General features: G+C 42.7%; 1 protein-coding gene across 12 annotated transcripts; it reads right to left on the reverse strand.

Moving 5' to 3' along the window:
* CAP1 (cyclase associated actin cytoskeleton regulatory protein 1) lies at window positions 1-27349 on the reverse strand. Of its 12 annotated transcripts, none has more exons than XM_077844586.1 (13): window positions 27145-27349; window positions 12485-12606; window positions 11780-11880; window positions 9656-9733; window positions 7786-7929; window positions 7598-7683; window positions 5783-5888; window positions 4423-4600; window positions 2814-2998; window positions 2511-2634; window positions 2183-2265; window positions 1713-1856; window positions 1-1173 (listed from the first exon to the last, which is right to left on the reverse strand). In XM_077844586.1, exons 2-13 carry the CDS (start codon window positions 12594-12596, stop codon window positions 1090-1092), a joined length of 1425 nt encoding a protein of 474 aa, XP_077700712.1. In that variant the 5' UTR covers window positions 12597-12606; window positions 27145-27349; the 3' UTR covers window positions 1-1089. The 12 variants fall into 12 exon arrangements, with proteins under 12 accessions (XP_077700712.1, XP_077700709.1, XP_077700710.1 ...); XM_077844583.1 differs by having other exon boundaries at window positions 12485-12609; XM_077844584.1 differs by having other exon boundaries at window positions 27127-27349.
* Between the last annotated feature and the right edge of the window lie 32 nt (window positions 27350-27381).

Raw genomic sequence — 27381 nt, forward strand, 5'->3', positions numbered from 1 at the left:
CAAGTTTGGTATTAATTTTATTCTATTTTCTGTATAACTTTAAGTACATAAAGGTTTATTTCCACAGGCCTCAGGAAATGGGTAGAAGTCAACAGGACAATCTCTCTTCCCACCAAAAGAGTTGCATATTTTGGTAAGTGTCCTAGAGAGAAAAACTGTAATTTACATCAGCAGTGCTGTGCGAGATTCTTATGTAAGACCTAAGACCAGGCTGCAGTGGAGACTTTAGTCCTTTGATCAGGTGCCCGGACAGAAACCAAAAGCAGTTGAGCATGACAGGGCAAAGGAGGCAATGAAGGTGGACAGGCACCTAGCACGGAAGGAGGAAGGAATTCCAGATTCCTCGGAATGGTGGGTTTTCCTCTTTTTTTTTTTTTTTTTAAGTTGTCTCTATAGGAAGGTGCTGGGCAGGGACCCCAGTGAAAGGAAGGGGCCAAGACTCCTTTAACTGGCCTGGGTGTAGGGCACTGCCAGCAGCTGATACAGGAGAACCTGCACTCCCAGGTTCAGGCCCACCCAGGGTGGAATACAGAATAAAAGGAATGCTTAGAAGAAACCATGTTGCTTGGAATGCTAGATGGCCAAGCTTCAGCCTTTGGTCCAGTGCAACCCCTGCCTCACTGGTCAGCAGTGAAAAAATTAGTTTGGTTAGAAGAACAGCCTAGAATCACACCAGCCTCTGCTACCTTCATGCTCAGTGTTAGAAAAAGATGAAGTTGTGTGAACATTCTGATCTGTTAATCCCTGGGGACTGCTTTATTCTTCTGGAAAGACTGTTTGTTGGTCAAATAACCCCAAAGGCTGAAAGCTAAAACACACCAGTCCTGGTGTGCGGTTCCCTAAGAATGGACTGGCGGTGTGGTTGGGGTGATAGGGAAAAGCCGTACCTTCCTACAGAAGATCAGCTGACCTGCTCTCCCGCCCCAAATCTCAGCCTGAGGTATATTTCAGTGAAGGCAGGTAGCTGGGCTTCTCAGAGCAGAGAAGCAGTTTAAGAGCAGAAAGGTAAAGGAAATCTAGAAAAGAACCGTCCTGATAGATTTATCCCATGGTGTGAGGGGGAGGGCAAAGAACCCAGTGGCACTTCGCTTATCCAGCAATTTCTGTCACTGTGGTGACCAACTTCTGCCCATTCCATAGGGTCTTGAACTGCTCAGGGACTGGGAATTCATTCTGCAAATAAAAAAACACATTTAAATCGAAGCTACAAAAACAAGTCGGGGTTCAATCTTACACTTTCCTCCCAATGCCTGCTTCCACTAAACTCTTAGAGCAAGGAGGATGTAGTGAGAGCAAAACCCAACATCTCGTACTACCCACCTCCCCTGCCACTGACCTAACAAAGGAGCAGTGTGTTGTAGGAATGAGAACAAAGGCCCCAAAGCCAGAGGGATAGGTTTGAGTCTGTTTCCTATTGTTCCAGGATCAGTGATCTTGGACAAACCTGTGAGGCACAGATAAGTATGATATGGCTTCACGGCACCAGTCCAACAGGGGGCTATGACTCAACCCCAGTCTTTTTCACTACCCTGAGCATCTGCTCAACCTAAGAAAGGAAAAGCTTCCTTTGGAGCGCTCCTTCATGAGGTTGTCTCACATTCATGGGTGCGTGAGATGTGAGGCTGGACCGACTCAGTGCAGAATGGCCATAACGAGAAATCTTAGTCCCTCCTGTTTTTAGATCACACCACCAAAGAGATCAAGGGACTTACATAGTCACCGCCTTCAGTAGGAATGAGGACATTCATCTCAGAAGATTTGGCACTGACTATTTCGCAATCCAGGGAATTCTTGCTCAGGTAAACATGGCAGCCATCTGTTTTGTTGATGGAAATGGTTGGCACTTTACCCATTACCTGCAGAGAAAACAAGCACCTGAGTCCCAGCAGCAGAGGAGAGCAACAGTAAGCTTCAGGAACAAGCTTTCACTGTTTCATGTGATTCAACAACTACATGAAAAGCTCACAGGTATACGGCAGATACTAGATACTAGAGTAGAGGTGAGCTGGGATGGGTGCTGGAAAGGCCTCAATGTAAGAGCCAACTCCTTTCCTGCCACCAAAGCAGCTCAGCTTACAGACTCAGTAGAATCAGATTCCCACCATAGCAACATCTGTGGGTCAGCCGTGTCTTTCAATTAATTCCTCAGGGACCAAAGGAAGGAGCCAAGATATCAAGTTACCTGAACTTTGACATCCCTACTATTGATTATCTCCACAATGCCCACGACGTCATCGAACACCAGACCGAGTTTCTTACAGTTATCTAGGAGAAAGGGAGCAGATCAACAGTATAACTTTTTCACGAGGATTGAACTCGCCACCCCGAGATCAGGTCATAGCTGAAATCAAGAGTCAGATGTTTAACTGAGCCACCCAGGTGCCCTATCAACAGTGTAACTTTAAAGGAAACTACTATAATAAATTTAAGAATCTTTAGGAATAGGTAGGTAAGTTCCAGCCCTCTCAGACTCTAGGACAAAGCCTGCCAAGACAGTGATAAAAACTCACCTACTGTAATGGAGTTTATTTTGCCCTTGATTTGCAATGTTGTGTTGACACATTTGTATATGTAAGCCACCTGCTTCAGCTCTGTGTCATCAATCACGAGGTTGGAAACATTTTCCTGATTTTCCTGTTAAAGAGATACCCCTTTTAAGGAATCTCATGCAATCTACACACTATCCCCCAACACAATTGTCCCAATCTTTCGTTCCTATAATCTTAAGTCAGAACCCTGAACTCATTTGGCTGTGCTGTTTAAAGCCCCTGTCCCCACTTCTTGTTCCCTCAGTCCTGGTATTTTTAACTCACCACTCTCCACTTCTTGCCCTCTAGTTCAAGTACAGCTGGCTCCTTCTTTGCGGTTGGCTTGGGGGATGGGCTGACTCCTGGTTTAGGTGCAGAGAACGGTTTGGGGCCACTTCGTACTGGACCACTCTGAGCCTTCAGGGCGGGGTTCTTGTGAGTCTTCATGTCATCAGATACATGTTTCAGGGCTGTAGGAACAACAGCTACCTTGTGCCTCTCCTTCATACCACGGCTTTAGGCTGAAGCAGTAACTAACTTCTGCTCTCAGAAGTTAAACTGCCTTAAAACTTTCAAGCCAAAAGCTAAGGCCTTTTAAGGTGTTCTTTCATGAGCAGTTTTTGGAGAAAGTCTAAGAATTTCCCCTCCAACTCAAGGTTCATTTAAACAGTTCCATTTAAAAAAAAAAAAAAAAAAGGAATGTGTGTGTATGAAAGGAATGGTATGTGAATGCACAGAAAAAGATCTTGAAAAACACATACCAAATATATATTCACAAAATATGTACAGTTTTTAAAGCAACAGAAGAAAAAGTAATACGTGATAGTAAAGAAAATTTGGTAAAAGGAAAGAAACCTCACCCACAGCTGACCTACCATGCCCCCTAGACAGTGTTTGCGTTTGAAATCGCATTCCATGAGTTTTCCTACTGATAGAGTTTTGTATTTGGTTTAACCATACACACTGTTAACAAGTTTGGTTTAAACCAGTTAATATTTTAAAATTTTCTCATGTTAATCTACAGTTTCTAAAAAGGTTTTTTTTTTCCTTTTTAAGGAAAAGATTCCATAATCACCTGCTGCAGGCTGATACACTTTTTGCTTTTGATTATGGCCCAATCTGTATAACCAATACTGACTGGCCCTTTCAGCTCCACCACTCCTTGTGGCTGTAGTATAAATACTAGATTTCTTCTTAAACACCGCATGATTCACTGTAGAAAGACTTCATGGCTGCATAGTATATCTCACTAGGAGGATATACCACAGTTAGCCATTTCTCTTACTGGGTATCTAGGCTGCTGGATATATATATGTTGTTATACCATTTTTTAGCTACCACAAGTAATACTATGTAACACTTGGTCTTTATTTTAGATGTGTTTACAGGTAGATTCCTAGAAGAGAGCTGTATCACTTAAATGTCCTACTTGCTGTGTACAAGGATGTCTACTTTCTATAAGCCAACATTGGTGAATCTTATGCAAAATGTCCACAACTAACAGACATCCTCTGAAGTAGTGAACCGTCCCCACCCCCCCCAACCCTCCACACCAAAAAGACTTCCCAAAGAGACCATGTGGTAACAGAAAAGGCTCTAGGGTAAACTGCCAGCATCACGCCTTGGTTCAACAGGGTACTCTACATATGCCACTTAATACTAAATAACTTTCCTATGGGGCAGAGGGCTTCCCCCCAACTATAATCACCCATTTCAATTTCCATTTAAGCCAGCTTTGATGTCCCTTTGGGCAAACCTGAAGGACAGAGACACCCCAAATGAATTCACCCATATACATACCAGGGTTCTGGTTCAGACCGTCAGGTCTCTAGTTGATAAGATCTGGCCCAAACAACTTTTTGTACCAACTCTTCTTGCTAAAGTATTCACTTACCATGTGTGATGCTCTCCCCCTGATTAATCTGCGCAAACAGTGCTGAGCGGGAAGCAGACTCATCTGAGCCTGAACTGGTGGGGACCGGTGGGGGAGGGGGGCCTGGTGGGGGAGGAGGAGGACCCGATCCAGCAGAGGGTCCAGATGGCAATCCACTCAATTCTTGTGCCACAGGCCCCTGGAACAATAAAACGCAGGTAACAGCCATCCTCTTCTCCCCTCTGTACCATTCCCAATAGAGCCCTACATGTATTCAGGGACATGGGGTACCCATCGTAGCCTTTGATGCTATGATTCATGCTCTCTATCCACATCCAACTTGGCTTTATTCCCTCTCTCATCCTTTCCCAAGGATCCTACCCAGTTCCATTTTGAGGCTTTTGTATCATTCCTATGGCCTCTACCCAACTCCAGCTCTAACCCACATTTCTGTAAATTGACTTAGTGTGCCATCAGTACCTCAGCCTCAATGAGTCCAAGACTGATGTCCTCTCCTGCCTGCTTGTCTACCTGTACAATCACCCCCTTCTTCCTATTTCAGTAAAAGATGTCACCATCCCAGCTTGACTGTTCAATCTTAAGTCTTCCAACCCCCTCAATTTCATCAAACTCCTTGCTTCTGCAAATTCTTTTGTACCAGCCCCCAGCACAAGAGCACTTCCATTGTCTGACCACGAGCCCTTATCCCTAACCTATAAACTGAGAACTCTCTTAAGGACAAGTCTGATCATTATCACTCTTGCTCAAATACCTATGACTGGTTTTTATCACTTATCATTGTCTAAAAGTCGCAATCAACCTTCCCTTCCAGCCTTTTCTCCAAAAAATCTGACTTTCTCCTTACTGAAGCCAGAGCTGACCAATCTGTAGCTGACCAATCTGTATTTATTCTACACATTACACGTACTCTGTTTAAGCTTTGCTGTTTGCTAGCATCCCTGTTTCTCTCACTTCTCACTGTTCTATTCTTGAAAAAAGTCTCAGAGCAGAGTACACCTGTTAAAAGTACAATCTCTTCCAGTGAGACTCACTCTCCCTTTTACTCTGTAATCTATATCTTAAGCATAGCATTTAGTTTGGTGATTTGTACTCAGGGGTCTTATATTCCTATTTTTAATCTTCCGGAGGGTTGGGATAATGTAACTCATTCTTCTGACTCCCCTCCAGCCCAATCATGGTCTTTGACCCATGTGTACTAAAACTGAGTATTTCTCTGACCCTTGCTTTCTATACTCTCTCCTCTTTCTACTCTTCACTGAAAAGACAAGCATTCTTTCTTGGACCTTGGTAGCAATGAAGTCTAAGAAACTTGTGGACCCTGTCTTGGAGGGACAGAAAGAGGGAGGAAAGACTTACTAACCGTTTTGCTCCAGGCCAGTCCGGTGGTATGGAACTCCTTAATGTAAGCCTGTAGCTCTGTCCATATACTCAAGTAAGCTTTGACCCAATCCACATGCTTCTTATCGCTGGGAGAATTAAAGAAGAACGCATCACAGACAGCCAGGGTATATTACAATAGGGATTTCAGAGCCCCTCCTATCTGTGAGCTTGTACCCTCCTGGCTGTGGTATGGCTCTGCTCAATGCTAGCTTTCCTATCATAATTGTGCTTTACTATTCTTTTTAACCTATTCTGTTAACCTAATTAGACTAAAATACATTAGGACAAGAACTGCAGATTTTATCTCTTTCTTAAAAAAAGACTTTATTTGACAGAGAGAGTACGCACAAGTAGGCAGACGAAGAGGGAGAAGCAGGCTCCCCACTGAGCAGAGAGCCCAATGCGAGGCTCGATCCCAGGACCTTGGGATCAGGACCTGAGCCGAAGGCAGATGCTTAAATGACTGAACCACCCAGGCACTCCTCTTTCTATTTCTTATAGCAGTATTCCTCAAACTTTTTGTAATATAGCAAAATCATTTTTTCTACGTAGACCTTAGGCAGAACATAATATACAAAACTAATAAAACTAAAACTAATAAAATTCTGTGCATGAAGCTATGCTGGAGAAGGTCCCTCGGACATCACTGTGGAACTCCAGGACTTTAAGAAACTCAACTGCCTTATAGCACAATGCCTTATGTCAAAATATGCCCCTCCCACCAAAAATTTAAAACTTCTGTGGAAGAAATAATCATTATTTGGTTATAGAGAGAGTACTGCACTATGGTTCAAGTCTCTCCTCTTACATATTTTTTTTTAATTTATTCATGAGAATACACAGAGAGGAGAGAGAGAAGTAGAGACACAGGCAGAGGGAGAAGCAGGCTCCATGCAGGGGGCCTGATGTGGGACTCGATCCTGGGTCTCCAGGATCACACCCTGGGCTGCAGGCAGCGCTAAACCACTGAGCCACCAGGGCTGCCCTCCTCTTACATATTAGCTGGAAGACTTTATGGCTATTTAGGATAAGACCTCATTTGCTCAACTCTAAGGTGTGGAGTTTAATAGTGGTGTAAATCAAAACACTGCAATGCTTAACTTTAGGTTGCAGGAAGGATCAAGGAAATGCCTGGTGTTCTGAGACATATATCACAGACATGAAGGCTATTCCTTCAAAGTAGTTACTCAACAAATGTTGGTTGACTACTGATTGATGGAAGAAAGGAAGGGTGTGGGTAATTATGCAGCTGAGTGATAGCTGCCTACAGTCATTCCAGCTCAAAACTAACAATGGAGAAGTCAGTTAGGACTGGCCAACATATGTGGTTAGACATACAATGACCCACCCCCGCATCCCCCTGCTTACTTGATACCTGTGCTTTGCCAACATAGCCTTCCTCTCACTTTACCTGACTATATGAATAGTCAGGGTAATTTCCTAGTAAATATTACTGAACCTTTTGTCAAGGAGCCACTTAGAAATTCTCAACAAAGGAACAAAATCCATCGTGTTCAAACAGGCAAATTAAAGGGCATTTGTAAAACCTCCTCAACCAGCAAGGGTAAGGATTAGAAGACTAAAAGGGACTCTACAAACCCTGGAGAAAAAGCAGAAGTGAAAGCTGAAACACTTCCTGCTTACAAATGCAGCCTCTATGCACCAGTATCTATCAAACTTTCCAGAAAGCAGCCCTAGGGTACAGAACCAACGCAACAGCCTTAACCCCAAAGTGCTACTCCAGCAAGTAACCACCTGACTTGTCCTTTACCCCTTGAGAAAAAGCTGGACTTACACATCTTTGTACTCCTTGAGGACTCGGTTTGTGTAAAACATGGCAGCATCATTCATTTCTTTCACATAGGGACCGGGCTTGGGAGCCTAGAGAAAAGAGAAACCTTTAGTGACTCAGAGCCTCTCCAGCCTTATCTCCTGACCTCTTTCATTCCATCCCTTCCCTTCCATAGAAGCTGCATTGCTCACCATAGCTACCCAACCCAGGGCCTGGATACTTTCGCTGACAGCTGACAGGTGATTGAACAACTTGCTGCCTCGGTTCTTCTCCCGGTAGGTTATCACTTCTTGGATCTGCTCTGAGATGGGTGCCAACAAGTCAGAAAGTTTATTCTAGGGAAAGATGCAGGAAAAGATTCAGGTTAGTCTTTCTCCAAAAATTTTATGTGTTGGTCAATTCTGATCCTATGGGCAAGAATTCTTTATGGGCTATAATGAACACCCAAATAAACTCTGTATTCAATCCTGCACAGATTCCTATGGCTAAACTATTGTTCATCATCTCACTCTCCTCAGGGTAGATTTAGTGGCTCTTCAATGATCAGGACCCATGCTCCAGCTACACCATAAAATTCTACCATTTTAGCCACTTGTCTCTTTTCTGTCCCACTAATAAGAGATACTAGCTCATTTCTGAGCCTTAACTCAGGATGGTCTCTTCTCTTCCCATGAGGAACAGCCCTCCAGCTTCAGCCCCACTGGCCTCTTACAGTGTCTACTGTCTGCATAACCAATTCTGGCACCTTATCACACATTAGCACAAACTATTAATGGACCCATGTGAGTAGGTTTTTTTAAATTTCTCATTAATTTTTCAAAGACAAGAGCTTTGTCTCAGCCCTCTTTTATAATCCTTATAGCCCTCAATACATTGCTAGTATGTAGCAGCTGCTGAATAGAGATCTGCTGAATCAAATGCAATTAGGGGGCTTGGCATTTGAACAGGCAGCTCAGCAAAATGGACAAATCTTGTGTTTCCATGCTTTGTCCTTCCAGCTCAGTTTCCTGAACATCTCAATTCTCAGACCTTAGCATGAAAACAGTCTAAAGCAGGAGTCGGCAAATTTTCTCTAAAGAGCCACGCAGTAAATATTTCAGTCTGCTGCAATTTCTCAACTCTGCCATTATAGTTCATGAAGCAGCAGTTAGACAATACTTGAAAGAATGGGCATGGCCGTATTCCAAAAATCTTTCATTTACAAAATAGATGGCAGACCAGATCTGGCCTGGAGACTGTAGTTTATCAACCCTTAGTCTAAAGCACAGGAAATATTAACAGTGTCTCAGCTGCCTGATTTTTATGGAAAGTGTGGGTTTGGAGAAAAGATTTAGACAAAATGCTCTAACCATTCAAGACCAATTAAGAATTAGAGTCTAATATATTTAACATTATATTATTTTTACATTATTTAGGCATGCTGAAGGTCCAGAGGTTTTAAAACAGCATTCACAGCATTTTATTAACTCTGCCTAGGAAAACCAAATGCAGAAAGAACAAACAGAACAAAACTAAAATCTCCAGGAGAAACCTGTTTTCTCTAATTGATTTCCATACCTATACAGCATAAAATTTTTAAGTAGAAGTAAACATAAGGGAGATCCCAACCACAGAAGGACAAGGGGAGAAGCAATACCTTAGGGGTTTTAGGATCTCCACAGCTGCACTACTAAAGCCCAGTCACAGTGAAGCAAGAGAACCATTCTCTATGACCTAAAGGGCCATGATGAATTTGGCCTCCGCCAAGAGGTTAAAAAAGGCTGTCTACTGAGAGAAGCACCAAGTCCAGGAGTAACCATGGTCCTAAGTAAAATGACAGAAGAAAAAAGCAAAAAAAAAAAAAAGGAACAAACAAAAAACCCCAAACCAGCAGAGTCCAATAAATACTCACTGGCACGTTCTCATGCATTTTATGTCTATTTCTGGGACTTGGTGTGAACGTACATGAGCCTGGAAGGTGTGTTTTAGTATGTTGTGATACTTAGCATAAACCTCTCAACTTGTCCTGAGCAGAAACCTCTCAATTCAAACCACAAGGAAACCGATTAGTGGTGAACTTACGCCTGCTGGCTGCTGACACTGAGACGCTGTAACCAAGAGAGCTCGCTCCAACTTCAGACCTGTGTGGACCATCTCCGCCTGCCAGAAAGGAGAAGAATTGCTTATCAGCAACACATAGTCGGAGAGGGTCCTGATAAGAATAACCTGAAACCTCCACTTCCACGTACTCTGGTAGCAACCCAGGCACTTCATGCTGCTTTCCTCAGGTACTCCAGATTCCAGGGAGTGACAGCAGAATGACATATACCACTGTTCCTGTTGCAACTAATCAGGGATATATATCCAGGAAATGAAGATAATCAGGGTTAGCCTTAGATGCAATCAGTTAGCAAATGTACATGCAGTGTCATACAAAGTGCACTAAAAAACCCCCCATCTCTCATTACCAAAAAAGCTCTTTTTTTCCTCCCAAAAAAACCTGAGGCAGAAGTAAAGGCAAAGGCCAAATTTATGCCTAAATTCTCAAGGTATTTACTCCTTTAGGTTAAAGCTATTTCTCAAAGTTTGGGTCATAACCCATTCACAGATTAAAAAAAAAAAAGAGTGCAGTGCAAGTAGGTTAAGCATTGCTTTGTGAAACTTATGACAGTTACAAATACATATTTCTTTTTTTTTTCAATTTTTTTTTAAATTTTTATTTATTTATGATAGTCACAGAGAGAGAGAGGCAGAGACACAGGCAGAGGGAGAAGCAGGCTCCATGCACAGGGAGCCCGACGTGGGATTCGATCCCGGGTCTCCAGGATCGCGCCCTGGGCCAAAGGCAGGCGCCAAACCGCTGCGCCACCCAGGGATCCCACAAATACATATTTCTTACTGACAGTCATAGTCAACAGAGTTTAAGAAACATAAGGCTATAAGTACTCTCTAATACAAAAATTCAAATAAGGTAACCTATTTTTTTTAGATTTGCATTTTGAGAACATACAAAGTGATACATGTTTTTAAATCTTTGCAAATGTTACACCCTGTATAAAATAAAAATGCAAGCCCTCACTCTTGTATCTAAGTTCCAGTCCCACTCACTAGAGCTAACACCACTGCCAACAGATGGCATATGAAAGCTCAAAATAGATCTTCCAAAGATCAAGCAACCAGTCTTACTGAAGGGTCAAGAAGATCCTAAACATGGTTACTGCTTACAGAGGACCACTCAGAGAACCAGCAGGAAGATTTTGGATCCTAAAGAGAGATTCAGAATATATATTTGAGTGTGGGGGTGGTGACAATGTAGGTGGTAGCACATGAAGCAAGGTGGGTGGAGAGGCACCTGTCACTGCCTACTTCACATTCTTGCTGTGAGCTAAGTGTGAAAATAACTCATATTAGCATAACTAATAACTATCATGCCTAGTTTTATAAATGCTAAGTCATGACTATGACTCCTTTGAATAAGCCACCCTAGGCTTGGTTATATAACATGTTGGGATCAGAATAGTAGAATGTTCTCACTATAAAGATGAACCAAGCCATCTTATATACATATATATATATATATAATTTTTTTAAGTTGATTATTTATTTAGAGTGTGCATACAAGGGGTGGGGGAGAGGAAGATTCTCCAACAGACTCCTTGCTAAACATGGAGCCTGATGCAGGGCTTGATCACGAGACCCTGAGATCATGACCTGAGCCGAAATCAAGAGTTGGATGCTTAGGGGGATCCCTGGGTGGCTCAGTGGTTTGGCGCCTGCCTTTGGCCCAGGGCATGATCCTGGAGTCCTGGAATAGAGTCCCACGTCAGGCTCCCGGCATGGAGCCTGCTTCTCCCTCCTCCTGTGTCTCTGCCTCTCTTTCTCTCTATGTCTATCATAAATAAATAAATAAATCTTTAAAAAAAAAAAAAGAGTTGGATGCTTAACCGAACCTTCCAGATGACCTCCAAGCCATAGTTTATGCACCAAACAGTTATCAGTATAAAAGTCCACACAGAAAATATGATAAAAAGCAGAGGGCCTGGAAAAATTTGAGGAACTGCTCCAGTGCCTGGAGTGAGCCCCTCAGTTAAAGTAACAGAGAAGGAGCCAGGAGCCTCTCAAGGGGCTCTTAAATCAGAAGGAGTAGGATTTGAAGACAGCCACCAGTCCTTAAAAGAGGGGGAAAAAGGGCCAAAACATCCTTACATGTTTTTGCACATCTCCCCCAATCTCTTTACTGATCTTCAGGTACTCTGCCACAGGACCAGCAAGGAGTGAGTCAAATGCTTGCACATATGGAGCTGCTCCTGCTAAAGAAAGACATACCACAGAGAATCAGTCATGCACCAGTAAGATGATCTGTTAAAAAGCACTTCCACATGAAAGCAGAAAAGAAAGGTAATACAGTAAACAGAATACTGGAACATGAGTCCAGAAAGCTGGGTGCTAGTTCCAGTACCACCATTAACTGGTTGTGTGACCCTGACTAGGTTCCTTTTCCTCTCTGAGCTTAATTTCCTTTAATCTATAAAATGAAAATGAAAAAAAAAAAATCCCCTGAGCTCCCTTTTAGCTCTAACATCCTACAATTCATTTAGTGCGTATGCAAAATGGCTAATTTGCCAATCATTTGGCCAGAGGAAATTTTAGTATCACTTGTCACTCAACTTATGCTAGAGTCGTTTTGCTAAAGAACAGGAAGTATCACACAAGCAGGAAGTTCTTATGTTAAAATAACCACAGGCCTCCCTGCATAAGTCACTTCCTCCCTGATCTGTTCACAGGCGATGAACTTAGCAGATTAAGCATTTTGGGAAGTTAACTCCAAAGGAGAGAATACACTGTGGTAGAACGATTTCAGGCCAAGACACTGAGTCTTCAAAGTATTCTGCTGTGCTAGATACTGCTTACCTTTTGGAGCGCTGTCTCCATACCCACAGTGCATGTCAGAAGCATGGGATACTGCCTCCAGGCGGCCCACTGCCCTCTCCAATCTTTCCACCAGCTTTTGCATGTCGGCCATAATGTACCACCTGCTGAAAGAAATCGTATGTCACTTGTTATTTTAATAGTACATAGCACTTAAGAAATAACAGAATACTCATGGGGCGAGGAGGATGCTAATTTTGAGGAACAGAATCAGTTAACAAATAAAACAAGATGAAAAACAGACTAACATATTTGCAAAATCATGAAGACCTCATTAAACAAGAGAGCTACCCAGAAAAAAGTGTTCACTGAAAGCAAACTTTTACTCATTCAAATTCTTACTGGATATCTACTATGACATCACCAAATATCTGTGCCAGAATTTAGAATTTACAAAGTACAGTCACATATATGATCTCAATTTGTGCCTCCTAACAACTATTCAGGAATGGGAGGTTAATTACTACAGTCTGCAGAGAGAGGAAACTTAATTACAGCGAAGTTAAATGACTTGCCTACAGTCACACAGCTAATTAATTAACAAGAAAGCCAGCACTCAAGTTTAATCTTCTGGCTCTAAGTTCAGTGTTTTTTCCTACAACATCCTGCTGCCTACATATGGAATGCTCCAAACCAAATTGAATAGGATATTCTTTTTTTTTTTTTTTTAAGATTTTATTTATTTATTCATAAGAGACAAAGAGAGAGAGAGGCAGAGACACAGACAGACGGAGAAAAGCAGGCTCCCTGCGGGGAGAGCCCAACGTGGAACTCGATCCCAGGACCCCAGGGATCATGCCCTGGGCTGAAGGCAGACCCTCAACCTCTGAGCCACCCAGGCGTCCCTAGGATATTTATTCTGCCCTCAAAAACTTAGTCTAATAGTGGGTACTGGACATGTACACCAACAACTACAAACAGAAAAAAATGTTAAGGTAATAAAGTTGCAGACAGAGTAACAATTTCAGGAAGAAGAGTGTATCAGCTGAAAGAGTCAGGTAAGGATAGCATGGACATGCTGCCATTTGAACCAGGCTTCACAAATGAAGATGGGTATGATCTGGACTTGTAGTACGGAAGATAGATGCATCCAGAAGAGCTTTCTTTCAGATCTTTTACAAGTATTAATTTATCTCAAATTAGTCTCACTCACTGTCTAAATCCTAAAGAAAGCAAGCTCTACCAGAGAAAGGAACTTCTCTGGCTTGCTCCCTATTATACTCTACCATTTAGACCACTACTTGGCAAGAAGGTATTCAGTAAATATTTATGAAGTTAATGAACCTGAAGCACAGCATCCCAAAACTCCAAAGAAAAAGTGTTCTGAAAGTTGTCTACACTATACACGTAAATAATAATGTTTTCAATATACATCCACATGAAATGTTTGAGACCATAAATGATTTAAAAAAATCACTCAATGAGGGACGTCTGGGTGGCTCAGTGGTTGAGCGTCTGCCTTCGGCTCTGGGCATGATCCCGGATCGAGTCTGGGACCCCAGGATCATGCCCTGAGCTGAAGGCAGACGCTTAACCACTGAGCCACCCAGGTGTCCCTGAAAATATATATTTTAAAAAATATTTATTTATTTGAGAGAGAGAGCATGAGAGGGGATAGGGGGAGGGGCAGAGGGAGATTTTTAAGATTATTTATTTATTTGAGAGAGCACAGCAGGGGGAGTAGCAGAGGGAGAGGGAGAAGCAGACTCCTCGCTCAGCAGGGAGACCGATGTGGAACTTGATCCTAGGACCTTGAGATCATGACCCAAGCCTAAGGCAGTTGTTTAACTGACTAAGCCGCCCAGGTGCCCTCCCTGTTCATGCTTTTCTGTGTATAGGCTCTGGTCTCTCTGGGCCCAGTGACTTACAAGAGATTTCTTTTTAAAGTTATTTAAGTAATCTCTACACCTAATGTGGGGCTCAAACTCACAACCCTGAGGATCAAGAGTCGGATACTCTTCTGACTGAGTCAGCTAGGCACCCCAAGAATGTCATTTAAAAGAGAATCAGAGAAAAAGGTGAAAATGTGAACCAAATAAAACTTTTCATTGCCTGGCCTGGTGAAGTAGCAGAAGCCTCCAAGTCTCTGCTCTGCTCACAAATGGAGCAGACTAGAAGCAACCAATATATTCTCCCTTACATTATACCATCATCACCCAAGTACCCAAATTACTGACCATTCTGGAAACTGCCCAGGAAGATACTCATATACAATTCACCACAGTCTATAAATCCCAGGGGAAAAGACAAGAAATGCAATAAACTCCTAAACTATCTTCCATTAATAGATACCACCCATTCCAGGGTGTACAACTCTTAATTCAGGGTTGTGAGTTCAAGCTCCACACTGGGTATAGAGATTACTTAAAAATAAAATCTTTTTCCCCCTTCCTTTAAAGAGAGAGAGAGAGGGTAGCCCTGGTGGCGCAGCGGTTTAGCGCCGCCTGCAGCCCAGTGTGTGATCCTGGAGACCCTGGATCGAGTCCCACGTCAGGCTCTCTGTATGATGCCTGCTTCTCCCTCTGCCTGTGTCTCTGCCTCTCTCTCTCTGTCTCTCTGAATAAATAAATAAAATCTTAAAAAAAAATAAAATAGAGAGAGAGAGAGAGAGAGAGAGAGAGAGAGAGAGAATGTTCCCAAGCAGCAGGGGGTGGGGTAGGAGCAGGAAGCAGAGGGACACAGAGAATCCCAAGTAGGCTCCATGCTCAGTGTAGAGCCTGATACAGGGTTTGATCTCATGACCCTGAGCCAAAATCAAGAGTCAGACATTTAAACAACTAAGGCACCTAGGTGCCCTGTTAAAAATAAAATCTTAAAAAAGAGAAAAGATACCACCCATTCTGTTAAAAAACACATTCCTTCATATGCAATGGATACTATAGGTTGGCCAGTGTTAACATGGAAAATATGAGTACAAGTGTCTCTAATGGCTGCCAGGTTGGTGAATACTTACCTATCTTAAAAGCTTAGTAATAGAGGTTATGAGATTTTGCATCCTTCCCCCCTGTATTTCACTTGTACTTGTAAGCTTTAAATTGCTAAGCAAGCTACAGTTCTGCTGTCTAACTTAAACAGAATATAAAAGGATAATATGGCTATCATTTACAGTAATCTCAATCTACCATTAACCAAACAGGAGAACAGTACTTAGTTTTTTTGTTTTTAAGTAGAGGCAGGGTGACACTTGAGATGTTTTGGAAAAGAAAATCCGACTTGGGATCCCTGGGTGGCGCAGCAGTTTAGCGCCTGCCTTTGGCCCAGGGCGTGATCCTGGAGACCCGGGATCGAATCCCATGTCGGGCTCCCGGTGCATGGAGCCTGCTTCTCCCTCTGCCTATGTCTCTGCCTCTCTCTCTCTCTCTCACTGTGTGCCTATCATAAATAAAAAATAAAAAAAATTGAAAAAAAAAAAAAAAAAAGAAAATCCAGAACTGAAGGGACCAAAAGACACACCTTGTCTTATTCTCCATCCCTATACACATATTCCCGTTCTCCAGGTAGTCGTGTCCACTCCCTAGCCTTCAGCTACCATTATCACCGTACCATCCTGCCTGCTTCTGGAGTGGCACGATCACCTAGAGACGAATGACTCCCAGAGTAGCATATCCAACTCAAGCCATGCTTCTGGAATTTATAATTTTAGAACCAGCTTCCTCCTAGACATCCCTAACTGGATATTCCAAAAGCATCTCAAACTAAAGTGTCCAAAACAGAACTCATCTTCCCACACCTCCCTTGGTGTCTCAGTAATCCAGCACTATCAATCACCTGGTAGACCAAGATAGTAACCCGGGAACTATTAGGCAGCAAAGGATAGTGGTTAAGGCCACCTGGGTGGCTCAGTGGTTGAGCATCTGCCTTTGGCTCAGGGCATGATCCTGGGGTCCCAGGATCGAGTCCCCTACCGAGCTCTCCAGGGGGAGCCTGCCTCTCCTTCTGCCTATAAAATAATAACATCTTTAAAAAAAAAAGTACAGTGGTTAAGAGCATGATCTTAAGAGAAGTCAGGGAGTTTAGGGGTTTGAATAACAGTACTCATTGGCACTGTGACTATGAGCGTTATCGAACTTTCTGAGCCTCAGCTTCCTTATCGGTATAATGGAAACAACAGTACAAAATCCAAAGGGCCTAAGTCAGAATAAAGGGGAAATACATTCGACCCTTGAACAACACAAGTTTGAACTGTGCAGATCCATTTACATATGAATTTTGTACAATACAATATTATAAATGTATTTTCTCTTTTGATTTTTTTAAAGATTTTATTCATTTCTTTGAGAGAGAGACAGAGAGACAGAGAGAACAAGCAGGGGGAGTGGCAGGCAGAGGGAGAAGCAGGCTCCCCACTGAGCAAGGAGCCTGAAGTGGGACTTGAACCCAGGACCCTGAGATCATGACCCAAGCCAAGGGCAGACGCTTAAGCAACTGAGCAATGCAGGTGTCCCTTCCTTTGATTTTCTGAATAACATCTTCTTTTCTCTAGCTTATTTTAAGAATACAGTATATAATACATATACAAATATGTGTTAATCAACTGTTTGTTATCAGTAAGTTTTCAGTCAACAGTACATTATTAGTAAATTTGGGGGGAGTCAAAAGTAAAATGCAGATTTTCAACTGCATTGGAGGGCTTAGCACTCCTGACCCCCATGTTGTTCAAGGGTCAACTATACATGTAGCAGTACCAGACTCGGTAGTGAAAAACAGCAAGGATTCCATAAGCGTTAACTAAACTATCTTCTTCCTTACTCCCCCCAAATCTAGCCAGTCATCAAAATATATAGGCTCTACCTGCTTATCTCATGAATAGATGCCCCCTTGCTTCATCCTGATTGTCAAAAATCAGGTCTTCATGACTTTGCCTAGATTACTGCAATAACTTCCTTGCTAGTCTCCCCTAATTATAGTAATACACCTTGTTTATTCATTCTCCTATTACCACCACAATCTTTTTCAAATGCAAATGTAATTATGATAGTCTTTTATTAAATATCATTCAGTACTCCCCCACCCCAGGGTATTCAGGGTAAAGTCCAAAGGAGGGTTTCTATAATCTGGTGCTGCGTTATCTCCTATCACTCTGCTCCAGTTTTACCTCTTGCCACACCCTTCCTAAACACACTACAGCAACCCAGGACTACCTGCATTTTCCAGAAAGAATCACGTTTTCTCTCACTTCTGAGCCTTCATGCTATCTATTCCGCCTGGTGGTTGTTCTGTCTCATAACTCCTACTTTTTAAGACTCAGCTAAAGTGTTACCTTCTATAGGAAGCTTGTCCAGTTTGGTATGCGTTTCCTTCCCAATCTGCTCCCTCTCTTGAACTCTTACTGCCTTTTAAGGCTCAGCTAGGGTACCACCTCCCCAAGAAGCATTTCCAGTTTGTGCTCCCACAACACTGTGCACTTATCTCTACCACACATTTAATATAACGGCTTAAAATCATTTATTTAATAGTTAATAGGCAACCAGACATCCTAAGGGACAGACTCTTTCTTGTCTTTGAATTTCTAGTACTATAAATGTAGTAGGTACTATAAATACAGTAGGCTAGTAAGGGTCTATTGCCCTCTCTTTCCTCAAGTCTGGCTGTCTCCTCTCCCTGACAAATCTGGGGAGATTTTTTTTCCTTTCTTTTTTTCCTCTTTGCCTGTCTGCAGGATCTTACAAATATCCCCATCTGTCAAATGCATGCTACCTTCTTGGGCACAACACACACTGATATAGAGATCTTCAAACCAAGTACCATAAAGAAAATAGCCTTGGCTTACTAGATTATATAATATAATAATTCTATGGGATCTATGAAGATACCGATCCCCATGTTAAAATGAAGAAACTCACAGAAGTTAAAAAGCCTGCCAGATATGGAACAACCACTGAGTGGAGAACCTAGGCTACAGGCACAAATTTTCTTAATCCTGGACTGAGGCTCTTCCCACCACTCCACATGTCTTAGTTTTAAGCAATTAAGTGACTATGTGGTTCATCACAGCATCTAGCCCTGACTACTTGCTGAGCATAGTGCTGTGGGTTCAAGGCCTCTTCATGGTGTCTTTAGTTACATTTTTAGCAGCTTTTAATTTCCCTGCTTTCAATTTCCTCCTTGGAGGCCAATATTTTTCATAGGCTAAATGACACATATTTGGAAGGCAAATGTTTAAAGTAAGGCTTTTCCACAAGAATTTAGAATGCCGGAGTAGAAAACTGTAACTCTGCTTGAACTTGTTCTTTGTCATTTCTGATCGACAATAACCAAGAACCAAGGGTAAGCCTTCATAAATGTATGTACAGATTCCTAACTATTTAAGCATTCATCATAAACCTTTCAGAAAGAGAGGCAGTCCTAACTACAGAAGTCTAAGGAAAAAACAAGGATGTAGGAGGCCACACTTTGAGTCTCAACTCTGCCATGTATTCACTGTTATTAACTCAGGACCTTTAAAAAGCCTCTCCTTCTAGCATACAGAGGTGGAAGGATCAAAGGAGATGAGTTACTCTGGGTGCCTTAACATGCAGTTCAAATGTAAAATGTTATCACTGCCTGTGATGTGCTAGAAGACAGGCTCCAAGAGGATGGGAATTTATCCATTCTTCTCCCCACATCCAGCCCCACCAATTCACAGCACCTAGAACAAGCTGGCACACAGAAGATGCTCATAAAATCAAAGTGCTTACCATTATACTTAGCAGCTACTGAAGACATAGAAGACACATGGCCCCTGCCCTCCAAAAATTTTCATTCTTATTGGAAGGCCAACACAAATGAAAATGTCAATGGAGTAAAAACACCAATGACTACATTTTTTAAAAGTTCTGTTAGAGATTTGGAAGAGAACTTTTCCTAATTCCACTTAGATTAGGAAAAGTTATAGTATCAGCCTATATCCTGGAGTCTTTTCTTTGAAGAATGTTGTATGGTTCTGAATGATACAATATAAATGACTATATGCTCTGAGGGTTGAGAAGAAATCAGTTGAGACAGTCTGGTTTTAGGAGGAACGTGGGCATCTTGATGGGAAAGTAAAGAAAAAAGGGAAGATACTCCAGAGCAATCAGAAGCAAGGAGGAGAGAATAAGGAGGCTACGTACATAAACTGTAAATTAATCTGCAGAGAGCATCGAGTATCATGAAAATAAGGTTGGATAAGCAAGCCAGACTAGGTTATTAAAGGCACTGAAGGCCAGGCAGTATTAGAATCTGATGTTATGATAAATGTGAAGCCGTTTAAGCATTCTGAGTAAACGAATTATATGATGAAAGCAAAATTTTTACAGGTACTATCTGATAAACAGAACATGAAGTAGGAAGCTATTAGGGTCTAAGGTTGAAATGCTGCTGTTCAGCTGTAAAATAAGAGGGCTGCTGAAAAAATATTTTTTATATTTCAAAGGAAAAAAAATCCACAACATTTAGTGTCCAGCCAGATGAAGAAACCAAAGGAAAAGAATCAATTAACCTACAAATAATCAGTTTTAAGTAAGTGACCAGCACCTGAATTAAGTAGGAATATAAAAGAATGGTAAAATAATTTTCCTGTCCCAGGGGAATCTAGTAGGAAAAACAAAGCTACTTTTCATCGAATCACTGGCTCTCAGGATTAAGAGGATTCTAGAAATCACCTTGTAAAAACACCATCTGATGCCAGAACAATCTTTTCAACATTCTCAGCAATTAGTCAGGTAACCGCTGTTCAAACACCTTCAGTGTAGAGAATCAGAGACTTCTGGAGGCAGCCCATTCCATTCAGACAGCTCTAAGTATTTAAAAGTTCTTCCTTATATGGAGGCAAAATCTGCTTCCCTGCAACTTCCACCCACTGATCCTGGTACTGCCCTTGAAGGTCATACAAAACAAGTGTGCATTAAACACAGAACAAGTACTAACTGTGTGGTACTGACTATTGAGTACTGTGGCACTCAGAGAAGGGAGTCAAAGATGACTCGAAATGCAAACCCAGGGGCGTTACAGAATGATGACACTATAGGCAGAAACAGGTTTCTGGCACGTATTAAGACAAGAAGATGAGGTCAGTTTTGGATAAGCAGAGTCTGAAGAGGAGATGAAACTTCTAAGTGTAAGTATTCAGAAATAAAGCTTGGGGAAAGAGCAAGGCTGGAGCTCAATGTCTGCAAGTTATTGGCAAAGAAATATATCAAGTCATAAGAATGGATAGGCTTCTTGGAGGGATATCACACAGAGCAAAAAAAATAACTATGAGGTTGATTCCCCAGCAATTTTTTTGTGGTCTGAAACCAAGAAAAATCAAGAAATGGTTAGTGATTCCTGCCAAAGTTGCATCAAAGTCTCATCATTCTAACAATTCATACAATCCAATTCCTTCTGCTTATTCAAGGAAGTTGTTCAGAAGTAAATGGAACCAGGTTACTCCTGCAGTTCTTGTCTCATCTCACCAGGCACTGAAGCCAGGAGTATGAGTGTCTACTTGAGTTGGAAGTTGCTATGCTTAAAATGTCTTCTACTTTGTCTGGTAGTTTTTCCTCTAAGTCATACACTTAACTAAAACTGAAAAGCAGCTATACAAGTCAGCTCATACACTATGATAGTGAAACTATGATAGCCCAACTGGTCTGCTTCAGAATACTTTATTTGGCCTTGACTTTGTAATTCAGTTCCTGAGATGTTATCCTAAGAAAATAATAAAATGTGGGGAAAGTTATAGGCAGAGGTTCACTGCAATGTTAACTTAGACTTCTTCTGGGGCTCCTGGGTGGCTCAGTTAAGCGTCCGACTCCTGATTTCAGCTGAGGTCTTGAGTTCAAGCCCTGTGTTGTTGGGCTCCATGTTGGGTGTGGAGCCTACTTTATTTATTTTTTAAAATATTTTATTTATTTACTTATTTGAGAACACACACTGGACGAGGGGCAGAGGGAAAGGGAGAGAGAATCTTAAGCAGACTCTGCTGAGCGTGGAACCCAACATAGGGCTCCATCTCATTAGCTAGAGATCATGACCTGAACTGAAATCAAGAGTCAGATAGATGCCCAACTGACTGAGCCACGCAGGTGCCCAGTGGAGCCTACTTAACAAACAACAAAACAAACTTAGACATCTACGTATAGGGGAATAGCTAAATGCACCATGGAAAAAGACTCGAAGAGAACATAAAATTTACAGTATTTGTCACATGGGGTTTTGGACAATTGACCCATTTTCCAAATTTTCTTTCTTTCTTTTTTTTTTTTCCCAAATTTTCTTTAACATAGTTTCTTTCTAATGAAACAAAACAAAAAACAGCTTGACCTGGATCTCTCTCCTAAGGCACCACTAAGTTATAAGGCATTGGTTAGTTCTACTCCTAACAATATAGAATTAGAGCCAAGTTCTCATCACGAGGCTCTAATATGCCACAAAACAAAACCTAGGCATGCTAACAGGAGACACGAATTGGCTGTTTTAACCCAGAAACCAAAGAATAGATACCACTTTGCCTCAGTAAAGATGTCATCTAAATCTAACCCAAATCAGGAGCCACTGTTCTTCCCCACGCATTTGGTTTCACTGAGGGAACCAATGACATTTAGTGTCTGAGTCACTGCCATCTGAGGTTTAGATTAAAAGAGAAAGGCCTATCTTGTAGAGAGAATCCAATCCAGTATCAGCACTTGTCTCCAGTTCTGTCTCCTATCTGAAATTCCAGGAGTGAGTAAAGCTAGTTAGGGTTTGTAAACTGAAGTCAGACTCAGGAACTAGCTGTTTCGATGGTCAGGGCAAGTAAACAACTTTGCGTGACCATGAGTTCTCCTCTCATATTTAAGGAATGTTATGAAGATTAACTGGATAAAAGCAGGCACCTTTTACATTGTATAAGGAAAAAGTGCACTGGCTGATTTCAGCTGGGTAGCTGCATAAAGATAGATCCAAGGATGCTGGTTGTCCCTATTCATGATTCAGCTACAGCTAGAGATATGAAAAGATATGTGACTGTGGGTCTATAATTAAACTTAAGTATAGGAATTTTAAATGACCTCTGCAGGAAAAAACCAAAAAACAAAACAAAACAAAATAAACAAAATCCAAAAAAACCCAAGAACAAACAAAACAAAACAAAACAAAAAAAACAAGCTCACTCCTTCCATGAAACCTCTCAACTATATTTTCCAGTCAAATGGAAAAGTTTAACACTACAGGTCTGGTAATACAGGCAAACAAAGCTTTATAATAGCTAAGAAATATTTTGAGAGTTCGGATTCTCTTTATTAAGTTTACATAATGGTATATCAAAAAAAAATAATTCCATGGTGAATGTTGTAGTTGCATTAATTTGAAGACGATTCAACTCTAACAACTTGATAAAAATGAACACTGAGTACCAACATCATAAACTATAAGCAATTTGAAATAAATGGTAACTCCTATTCATTAAACCAAGCTGTCTAAATGCAGGCAACCTGAACATAATAGGAATTTCTATATCCCCAGTATAAGGGATATATATCTGCTGACTTGCACTGTTAACTAACCCAAAGCTTTCTTGTAGTGAGTGCCTATCAGAGGCATTTCTCTATCAAGATCACATCCTCTGAGGAAAACCAAAAAGGCAAGTCCTTCAAGTACCACCCAGAAGTTCCTTGAATAAACGATCATTCATGATGCCTCAATAAAAAATGATTCACTCACTACAGGATACCCAGTGCTTATCATGTGCATACCGTGTGCTAAGCATGTCCATGAAGCCTCCCCTAAAAAATTTCATTGGAGAGAGAAGACACTGCACAATCATAGTTACAATACTTTCTAATGCAGTGGTTCTTAATCAGAGGCAATTCTGCCCTCCAGGAGACACACTGGGCAATGTCTGGAGACATTTTTGGTAGGTACAACTGAGCGAGTACTACTGACATCTGATGGGTAAGAGGCCAGAGATACTGCTAAAATCCTACAATGTACAGGTAGGACAACGCTACAGTGAAGAATCATCCAGCCTAAATGTTAGTTGTGCCAAGGTTAAGAAACCGTGTTCTAGTATAATACGGAACAAAAGGGAAGTGCATGAGGTATAAATAAAATGCTAATGTAATAGTTTAAGACTGTCTAAATTAGAATGTCACTCTGCATCATCTAATGAAAATTAAGGTTAAGAGTCCGATTGTGGAGAGTTTTGTAAACTGGACAATGGAGTTTAGACTTGATTCTTTGGGAATACGAAGCCAGATTAGGATAAGAAGACAAAAATGGTTCTCTTTAAAAGATTAGCCTGGTTATGGTAGAGAAAGTGAAGTTTAAGTATGAAAGCCAGGTTAATAGAAAGTAAAAAAAAAAAAAAAGGACTGGGTAAGATATGGCTTGAGGATCCTCCAATTTCATATCTCAGGATTAAATTTCCAACCTGAGGGTCCAACCTCCAATAACACTTTGCATTTGCTCACTTAAGTAAAATGCATCTTTGACTCACAATTCTTCAGAGAAAACTGAAAGGAGAAAGTCCCTTTTTGAAGGCTTAGTTCCTGGTTAAAAAAAATAATTGCAACTAAACATATGTATGTATAATGAAGAAAAGGGGGTGAGAAAAAAAATCACTCCTCAAATCGGAAACAAAGCATTTTACAAATTAACAGCTAACCTTCCGGACACCTGGGTGGCTCAGCCAGCGGTTGAGCATCTGCCTTTGGCTCAGGGCGTGATCCTGGAGTCCCGGGATCAAGTCCCACATTGAGCTTCCTGCATGGAGCCTGCTTCTCCCTCTGCCCCAGCCCTCTCATGAATAAATAAATACTTAAAACACACACACACACACACACACACACACAGCTAACCTTCTCAGAGCAAAAATACACTCACTGAAATTTAACAGTACCACCAGTTTTGGTTTGCATGACAGGCTGTACTTGACAAAGTACTTTCACCGCTACCGTTTTATTAAAACTATTCTCAGACATAAATTATGTCCACCTGATTGATGAAGTATCTCTTGAGAAGAAAAAAGGTGGGAAATTTCACAGAAATGTCTTTTTCTTTTTTTAAAGATTTTATTTATTTATTCATGAGAGAGACAGACAGAGAGAGAGAGAGAGAGGCAGAGACATAGGCAGAGGGAGAAGCAGGCTCCATGCAGGGAGCCCGAGGTGGGACTCGATCCAGGGACTCTGGGATCACGCCCTGAGCCAAAGGCAGATGCTCAACCGCTGAGCCACCCAGGCGTCCCCAGAAATTTCTTTGAGCTAGACCAACACAACTCAAACAATAAGCAAACTGCCAAACACAGAATAAAATCCAAACACATTCAAACAAGGTATCAAAAGCCCTTCCCAAGTTGGCAGCCATCTATCATTTTTTCTGGTCTTAACTTCTGCTGCAAACTCCAGGCAAACTCTAATAATACTCCAGGTACTTCACAGAATATAAGCCCTTTCTGGCCTCCACACCTTTGCTCTTGCTGTTTCCTCTAGCTGGGATACCTTACCAGACATCTTCACCTGGGTGTGCTGCAAACACCTCATATTAAATATGCCCCAAATTCATTTTCTTTCCATGCCACCTCCCCAACTTACCCCTCTCCTCTCACATTACCTACCTTAGTGAATGCTACCATCCAGTTCCCTAAGCCAGAAAACCAGGCATTCATCCTAGAGTACTCCTATTTCTTCATTTCCACAAATAATTAGCCTCCCAATTCTATGGATTCCATCTTTTTTTTTTTTTTTTTATTCCATCTTTTAAATACTGTTCAAATCTGATCCCTCCTCTCCTCCCCACTATCATGGTCTTAGTTCAAGCCACGACTGCGGCAAAAGCTTCCCAACCCTGGTCCACTTCACCATCACATCGCTTCTCAATCGACAAACTGAAGGTTCTAACACATACATCTGACCACATCATGTTCCTACATAAAACCCTTCAAAGCACCCTCATAGCGTTCGGCATAAGAGCCGCATTACTCAGCATGATTTACAAGGGCCTTCATATTTGACCCACCACTTGCCACTTCCTCCACTTCTCCACGCATTACTGGAATTTCAGTCACATGCTGAGCTAGCCATGGGCTTCCCCACCACCAGGTCCCCAGGCCCTTGCACTCTTTGCCTGTAAATACCTTTTCCAGATTCACCGTATGGTTAAGTCAGTCCTGCAAGACTTATCCTCCATTTCCTCCTCAAAGCTTAGACACCTGGCTCAGGTGCTCCTCCTCTCTTCTCACACAGCGCGGGGCTCATACAGGGCATTATGACAGGGTTAGCTGTCCCTGATTCACTTGTCTACCCGCAACCCCCCCCCCCCCCACGGTAACAATTGTATTCCTTGCCACCAGGGCCAAGTGCCTCATTCAATATGTGCCTCAAACATATGAAGGGCGCTGGGAACGAGTGGGTGAATGAGAAAATAATGTGCTGAGCTGTCCCGTTTTTCACTTGAACAAGGAACCCTACAAAGAGCTTCCCTACTAAGTTCTAATACTAACCTCTGCCTTAAAAGCTTCTCCTCTTCTCATCAAGCTTATTGTTATTTATCCTTCAAAATCCATCTTAAATTCTGCTCCGCAGAAGGGATTTTCCTGAGGCTCCCCCCACCCCACCCCCGCCCCCCGTCATATATTTCCATAGTACCCTGTTCTTCCGAACACTCATCACATTTATCATTACTTCTTAAACGGCCCTGCAACAACTGTTAGCTCCATGGGGGCAGGGGCTGGCCTGTTTGGTTTCAAAACTGCATCCCCTGGGTATGGCGGCGCCTGACGGAATAAACAGAATTTGTTACACTGAATTTAATCCTGCGGGGGGTAAGCAGAGATCTCCGCTTAAAAGAGGAGGAAAAAAATGAGGCTCAAGGAAGCTAAATAATGCATCTAGGGCTACAGGTACTTAGCAGTGGGGCCAGCCCAAACCTGAGCCAGCGGATTTCAGGTCTAGAAGCACGCAGCAACACCTTCCAAAAAGTTAACTAAGTCTTTCCGAACTGGAGCGACAGACCTGGAGGAAGGAGAGGCTACCTGGCTGCAAATACAAAGACCTGTCCCACTCTCTTTTGAAAAACTCCCCAGGGATCCCAAACAGGTTGCAGTAAACAGAAAACAAAACAAACACCACCACCACCACCCTCAAACCACGCAGCGGGAGGTCTTTAACCTGCAGCTGCCAGCGAGACGACACCGACCGGAAGACCACTCAGAGGTGGAGAGAGAGGTTCCTGGGAAATAGTCGTGGGGAGGATCTGGAACTAATGATCTAAGGAATTGAGGTCTGGATTCCAACTGTGTCCCTACTCGCTGTTAAGATCCCAGACCAGCTTCTACGCTCCGGGGGATCAATTTACCCCTCCGTGCAATGGGGACGAGATGGGGGGGGGGGGGGGACAGGGAAGACTCTAAGGTATCGCGGGTTCCTCAGGAATGCCTACGTCTGGGCACGTTAGGAATCGGGCCCCGCCGAGGCTGACAGGATTTCACAGCGGAGGAGCCTCCCCAGAAGAGCCCGGCTCAGTTGGTCACCCCGGCCCCACCTCAAGAGACCGCGCCCAGGATCCCGGGTCGGCCCGAGGGCCTCCTCTCCGGCCCCTTCAGTAGGGCCCACCACACGCGCACAGGCCGGACGGGCCGTCAACAAAGCCACGGGCCGGTGGGCCGCGGAGCGGACCCCAGTCCCCACCCGGCCGCGTCCCCTCACCTCAGAGTTCCGCCTCACCTCCCGACTGCGAGCAGCCGCTCTCCACTTCCGGCAAGAACCGCCCAGCAATCTCCGCGCGACCCACTTCCGGGCCCTCACTGGGCGCGGCGCCCCCACCGGAAACGGCCGGCCGCCGAGACGCCGAGGTGGAGGAGAGACCCGGGAGGAAGTCTGGCCGCCCCGCTCGCGGCTCCGCCCCCTATTCTCCACGCCCGGAAGGGAGAATCCTCGCCCGCCCGGGGGCCCTTGGCGGAG

Source organism: Canis aureus, chromosome 13 (genome assembly GCF_053574225.1).
Source record: "Canis aureus isolate CA01 chromosome 13, VMU_Caureus_v.1.0, whole genome shotgun sequence".
In the NCBI taxonomy this organism is placed as follows: domain Eukaryota; kingdom Metazoa; phylum Chordata; class Mammalia; order Carnivora; family Canidae; genus Canis; species Canis aureus.